This window comes from Terrapene carolina, unplaced genomic scaffold (assembly GCF_002925995.2).
Source record: "Terrapene carolina triunguis isolate 2854851 unplaced genomic scaffold, T_m_triunguis-2.0 Scaffold66, whole genome shotgun sequence".
Taxonomy (NCBI): Eukaryota; Metazoa; Chordata; order Testudines; family Emydidae; genus Terrapene; species Terrapene triunguis.
Window position 1 is genome coordinate 74234852 of NW_020664417.1, and position 7287 is coordinate 74242138.

Below are 7287 nucleotides of genomic sequence, written 5' to 3' on the forward strand. Positions count from 1 at the left end.
GTCTTTTTTTGGGTTTTAATAAGCCAACTATTTTTTGTACTTACAATACAGCTACTAGTATTATGAGTAGAGCAACATATCTGGTAGTTGAGTAGGTGGGAACTGGGGGGAGAGTTTGGGACTGAAGAATCAATATTTTAGGATGATTCTGCTAAAATGATCAGCAATGAAAGAGTTACTAGTTAATAAATTGGAGCAGTAGTGCATGTAGTGAGAGATGTAAGAGCAAAATGAGCTTTTTAAGGTGAAAAAAATATTTTCAAAATCTGAGTCCAATGAACAACTCGAAGCCTTGTGACAAATAGCAGTAAAACCACTCAAACATCCCACAAAGGACAGACATTATTTACTTAGATTCTTATCATTCAGTCATTTTCAGGTAGATGAAAGCCTGTTTCCACTCAGGGAGTTCCCCCTCTCATTTCACAGGGACAGACAAAAATGGACACAGTAGTTAAGTGTGATGTACATGCCTAGACAGACTAGATTGAGTTAATTTAAAAAGCAACCATCCTGTAACTCAGTCCTGTACTTGCAGCAATCAATGGGAGTTTGTTACTGACTTACTTTATGGCAGCCTGCCCATTCCTTGTGTGAAAATAGGTAACAGTCCCTACAGCAAAATGGGAAACTTCAAGTACTGTCCAAGTAAAGCTGATGGCTTCCTTAAGTCAGTGGTTCGAAGAGAGGCTTTGAGAGAACATTTAGCTCCAGAAGTTGGAGTTGTTTCTCCTGCGTTGCAGCTTCTCCCCACTTATGGCAGAGTGAAGTTAATTTAAACCTACTCTCTAAAGGAAGTTTGAGTATACATTCTTTCCTGCAACAATGCTCTGAGAGCATAATGGCAAGCACAGAGCAGACAAGCTGTCTGGTTCCCTCACTTACCATGTCTCAGCTAATTAACCAATAGTATACAATCAGGCAGTACTTCTCCACTGGATTTCATGTCAGCTGCAGCAGCCTGAAACTGAGAACACTCAATTTCTAGCTACTTCAGCTAAATCTGCTTTGATGAGGAAAGCCAACAACATTCTCCTAAGGTGCCAAACCTTTAAACTGAGTGGGTATAGTTTCAGGAGGAAAAGAAGGCACCATACATTTGTAGAAACAGGCCATGGGAAGGGTAGAAAATGCCAGGCATTATGCTTAGATGGAGGATGACTGGGAAATATTAACCACATCTCCATCCCTTTCCAACAGGAAGCTCTTCTACAAGTTTTTAAAAGCATCAGATGCCAGAGCATTTTCCCATTAGCACCAACATCCCATCAGCGCCTTCTGGCCATGTCTACACTAGGAAAAGAGATGTATTTTTTTTAAACACATTTAAAATACATTCCCCTCCCAAGCGAAGGCAAGTGCCTATGCCATAGATAGCAGTAGTGCTCAACAGAAAATGCTTGCTTTGATTTATTTGACCAATCAGTCTCAGCAATAAGAAGTCTGCACTATTTCTCCAGAATCATAGGAAACACTCACAATGAAAACAGTATATAAGGCTTCACTTGAGATGAACAAATAAACTCTGCAAGTATCAATAGTGCCTTAACTGGACTTTAGCTACATTAGGACTGCTCTGTCAGTTTCCCAAGTAATAGGAGGGGTTTTTAGAATATTCTATGCAAGTGTATTCTGACTACAATACAAGACATACATGAGCATTTGTTCAGTTTGAATGTAAAAACAATCCATACTTTGATAAAAGTTAAAAAACTACAGATTCTTCCCCATTTATTTTATGCTTAGTTGTGTCCCACTGTCGTAGTATAAAACACTATTTTTATATTACAAATTACATCACATATTATACAAGGTAGAAAGATCAATATTACATTTCACTTTAAGTTAAAATACTACTCAAAGATCTAAATTCAAACATCTTTCTTAATCATGTTTGCTTCATGGGTGCAGGAATATTTGCAGAAGCCTGTTCTAGATAAGCTAATGGTCCTTGAGGCATTTCTGCAGGTTTTTTGTGTTGTACATTCATATCTTCTAGAACCTGCTGCCAGTGACGCAGTTTACCCAAATGCTTCTGAATTAGTGCTTCTTTCCTCTGCAATTCATTTTTCAATTCTGAAACATCCTGCAGTTGATAGACATCTTGAATTAGTAAATGACTTATTTTCACTGTAAAAAGACTACATTGTAAACTAATTTTAACTATTACAGTTCCTATGAAACAATGGACAATTCTCAGAGTGAAAACATCTTACTATGAGAAGTGGCTGAACTGGAAATAGAATAATTTGGCTACTCCCTTCTATGATATACATTCTAGTTGAGTGTACCAGGTCTCTGTTTCAATACCCCTCATGTAATTCAGAAAGAAGTTTGCCCTCTGCACATCCAACTTTGACTAACTGGTCTGTTTCCTCAAAGGGGCCTATCTATATCCAGATTTTCTTATGTACTGTAAAGAGCTACTGAGAGTGATCCAGGTGAGCTCTACAAACCTATAGTGACAGGGCAATAAGCTAATTAAACTCAACCATTGTTTGTTCTATACTGCATTGCACCTATTTGTACCTTTAGATTCTAGGATCTTCAGGAAAGAGACCCGCTTGTTTGCGCCTCACACTTGTAGTAAAGCGCTACACACATTTATGTAGTTATATAAATAATAATGGTAGGATAGTTAGGAAAACTAGCATAAATGGGAATAATTTTAAAAATCCACTGTGCTTGCAGATGGAGAAAGAAGAGAAATGTTCCACTGAACAAAAACTACATTTCTTGATCAAATATGCTACTTGTTTCAGATTCTCTGTACTATCATGGAACAAAAGAAATACATCCTTAGTCTTAAAAGAAACAAACAAATTAAAGTTGTCACAGGTAAAGTAAGTAGATAAAAAAATGATAATCTCCTACCTCTTTAATAACTAGCTCTGGCTTCTGGACAGACAGATGTAATCTTTTTTGTAGGAAAAAACATTCAGTTTGTCTCGCAACATCCAGAAATTTCTGGATACATTGATCAACACCTAAAATACAGAAATATAACAAGATTTGAAAGATAAAGAAATCAAAGACCAGATTAGTTTAACAACATCCATAGAAGGAAATCAGTTAATGTACATTAGTCTCTTAGTCTACGTAGCCGGGTGTTCAATATTTAAAAACTAATCTACAGCTTTTTCCAAAGACATTTGAGAAAGTAAATCCAAAAACTTGATTGTAAACGTCTGTATTTTTAGTGGCCTGTATTTATAAAATCTGAAGTCCCTAAATAATGGAAAGTAAATTGACTAAACATATCTATAGACTATCCCCCCACAGACCTTTACTTCTGCAAGTTCTAAATGGCATGCCTCTTTTAGAGTAGTAACCATGTTAAAAATCAAGATTCTGTAAGATGTGGAAAAGAATATGGTCACTTCCAGTTTCACCGCAAAAGGTTAATTAACATTTCTCTAATGACAAAGGGCTTCAAAAACCAAGTATACAAATAAACACAAAGTCACTTCTGTGAGTCTTGAATGCAAATACATTAAGTAACATTTCAGTGTATTCCTGTGCATATTTATTAATGACTCTGATAAAATTAATTTAGTTATCCTGTGCAAGAGTTTCTTCATTCCAGCATAGTCCAAAAGCAGCATTCCCTCTAATTTTTCCCACTCACAGGCGTAATGAATTTTGTTATGTGCACCAATATGGAGGTGTCATGTTGCACAGATGTGACACATCACCTCCATATTGGTGCACATAACAAAATTCATGTGGCAGGGTGGGGTCAAGGGGTTCAGAGTGTGCAGGGGGTAGAGGGCTCTGGCTGGGGGTGCGGGCTCTGGGGTGGTGCCAGGGCAGAGGGTTGGGGGGGGGGGTGAGGGCTCCAACTAGGGGTGAGGGCTCTGGGGTGGGGCCGGGGATATGGGTTTTGGGGTGCAGACTGCCCCAGGGCTACAGCGGGGAGAGAGGACTTCCCCCCAGCTCTCTCTCCCCGCAGCAGCACCTGGGCTGGGGGGGGGGGGGGGGAGAGCATCTCTCCCTGCCGCGGCAGCTCTGGGGCCGCGGGATAGGTGCCTCTTCCCCAGCCGCAGCAGGTCCGGGGCGGGGCTGGGGAAGGTGCCTCTCCCCCGTGGCAGGTCCAGAGCTGGAGGAGGCATCACTCCCTGCCGCAGCCCTGAGCACCTACACGGCACTTAATAGGCTGCTGTGCAGCCGCGCAGCTTAGAGAGAACTTCGTCCATAAGTATAACCCAATATCTGAAAAGAGAACAAGGAGCTAGAGTTTTCAAAAGCTCGTAAGTCACTTTCAAAAATAGGACTTCAATTCTTAAACCCCTTTGACTTTCAGTAAGACTTCTGAAAATTTGACCCAGGCCTTTTTCTACTTCATAAGCTACTATAAACAACAGGGATTCCAGAATTAGATGTTGGCTGCTAATGCTGCCATTGCACGAGCAGAACAGCAATCCATTATATTTCTCCCAGTCACATACCTTTGAGAGCAAAAGAAAGTTTTGGTTTTTTTTAAAGAGATACTGTCAAGGTAGGCAGAACCCAAGTTCTCCTTTCCTCCTTTATCTTTTTGCTCAGTCACTGTAATTCATGCTGCTTTTCCGTTTTACAAACCAAATGCTTCAGTGGGATTCTCTCTCCCATTGCCAGCTACCTATAATACTCGTTAAAAATTCCACAAGGCCGTGGTTATATTAGGGACATTTTTCAAAAATTCTTATAATTGTTAACACTGGTTCAGCTCCATTGGGGTTAGCCACATTTGGATCTCTCCTATAGACACCACTTCGGTTGCTGATACCATGTTAAGCACCTTGGGCAGATTTTCAGAAGTGCCTAGGTGCCTCATTCTGAGAGTTACGTGTTTTTGAAAATCCTACTGGGCACATGAGTGCCTAAATACCTTTAAAAAGACCAATCTTAATAGGGTTAGATGGCATAGTATTTAGAACAGTGGTGGCAGACATTGGGCTCTCTCCACTACTGCTTCCAAATTAGCATAGATCAGTGAAGCTCAAAAGATATTAACAGCAGCAAAAAAATTTTTTATAGATTCCCTAGTGTAGGTAGGCCCTATAAATGCACAGGTTCCTGAGATTATGTGTAGTAAATTAAAAGGTTTGTACTTTAAAAATTAGTACAGATAACAGTATCTTTTTAACAAACCCAATATGTCAACCCTGTTACAGCCAGATCAAAATACTGGCAGGCTCTTACCAGTTCTAATTTCTTCCTGATCTGTGCCATTCACATAATCCTGACTCACAAGTGAAGCAAAGCAAGCCTAGATGATTGGGAAAATAGAGATACTTGTTTTAAAGGAGAAACCGGGCACCTTATGCACATGTCATGCAAAGGACAGACAGAAGCCACTCAACAGCCCTTGCGAATGGCAAGAGTGGACCAGGGAGGCAGAAAGTCAGCGCACACTGCTTCATGCAGGTTCATTCCCACCAAACTCCTCAGCCCTGTATGCCTCCCCCAGCCCCATCGCCTCCCCCACCCCTTCCAGGCCCCGAACCTCCCCCAGCCCCATCGCCTCCCCCACCCCTTCCAAGCCCTGAACCTCCCCCAGCCCCATCGCCTCCCCCACCCCTTCCAGGCCCCGAACCTCCCCCAGCCCCATCACCTCCCCCAGCCCTTCCAGGCCCCGAACCTCCCCCTTCCTCTCCCACCCTGAGCCCCCAGCCCCCAACCCAGAGCGCCTCCCAACCCTCCCTCCAGGCCCTGAGTCTCCCCCCCAACCTCAAAGGAAGCTTCGAGCTCGTCCACCAGCGTGCTGTTGGGGTTGCGCGGCCCCGTGGCGGCCGGGAGGAGACCGGCCTGTCCGGGGCCGCCAGGGGGGAGCGGAGGGGGAGGTGGTCCCGGCGGCTGGTTTGTAAACATCCCGCTCAGAGCCGCCGCCATGACACGCCGCCCCGAAATCGCACTGCGCCTGCGCGGGGGAGGGGAGCACGCCAGAGGACGGAGGGGGAGGGCGCTGCAGCGGGGAGGCGGTGCCGATGCCCGGGGCTCAGCGGAGGTGGGCGTGGCCTGCACGGTAGCGGCGACCTCGCGCGTGCCGGGAACTGGCCCTGGCGCGCGGGGCTAGGGCCTGACAAGGCGGGTGTCACTGCCTGGGGGTAGCTACGTCCCCTCCCCACGTTACTGCGCCTCGCCCCGGGCCGGACGGGGGCAGCTGCTGGCTCAGGCCCCAGCCCAGCCAGGAACGAAGAACAAGCCCTGAGCCTGCGAATGCAGGCGCTGCCTCAGAGCTTCATTATAGCACAGGGTTGCCAATCCTCCAGGAATTAACGATTAGTCTTTAATTAAAGATGTCATGTCATGAAACCGCCAGGAATTAATCCAACCAAAGCTGGCAACCCTATTGCATCGTCACCCAACAGGGGTACAGGTTTTCCCACTTCTCCTTCACGGACTCTGTCCTGGCAATCCCATACACAGCCCCCAGCAGGTTAGTTCTCCGAAGATTGAAGCTACAGCTTCTGTCCTGAAATGCCGCTGCTCTTTCTTAGTACCTGTGATCATAGTAGCCTTTTTCTCCTTATGCTACAGATAGTTGGAAATGTTTAAATTTGGTAAAAGATGCTTCATTTTTTTAAAAATCTGGGCTGCCTTTTCACTGTCCATCATCATAAAAAAAAAAAAATCTAAGGAGAGTGAGTTTTTTACAGCAGTTAAAAAATAAATCAGTGCTAATAGTTAAGCATCTAATTTGCATATGGAATTAGCAATATGTGCTGAGATACTGGTGCTTTTGCAAAATTATGTACAGGTAAATGTTAAATTTAGGACAGCTATCTGCATATGGATCATCTAGTGGTTAAAGCAATTAAGTTGCAATTGCAACTCTGCCACTGGTTAGGTGTATGGCCTTGGACAAATCTGTAAAATTATCACCACACTGCTTTGAAATGATCAGACAGAAGGAGCTTTACAAGTGCAAAGTATAACAGCAAGACAGAGGGAAAGATTATCCTTTCACATGTAGGCTAACAGTTTATTTTTCTGCCACAGTCTCAGCACAATTGTAGGAGTGCATCTATAGCAATCTGATGCCACCTCTACTGTGAATTCTTGTAGCCAACCATGGTTACAGAAAGCAAAATACAGGTGCTGTCCTCTAAACCAGGCCTGCACAACATGCGGCCCGCGGTGGTTGAGTAGGTGGGCTCACTGTGTGGCCCACGAGGGGGTGAGTAGGCAAGCGGCAGGTGAGGGAGGGGACTGAGTAGGTGAGCGGGCAGGCAGTGGCAGGGGGTAAGTAGGCGAGCCGGGGGGGGGTGGGGGGCTGAGGAGGCGAGCATGCGGGCAGTGGCG

At 44.3% G+C, this 7287-nt stretch overlaps 1 protein-coding gene across 1 annotated transcript; it reads right to left on the reverse strand.

The window, feature by feature from the left end:
- Window positions 1–1699: 1699 nt before the first annotated feature.
- On the reverse strand, window positions 1700–5881 carry MED28 (mediator complex subunit 28). The gene is made up of 4 exons (XM_026648018.2): window positions 5713–5881; window positions 5185–5251; window positions 2875–2987; window positions 1700–2086 (listed from the first exon to the last, which is right to left on the reverse strand). The coding sequence occupies exons 1-4, from the start codon at window positions 5872–5874 to the stop codon at window positions 1889–1891; spliced, it is 540 nt and encodes a 179-aa protein (XP_026503803.1). The 5' UTR covers window positions 5875–5881; the 3' UTR covers window positions 1700–1888.
- Window positions 5882–7287: the final 1406 nt, after the last annotated feature.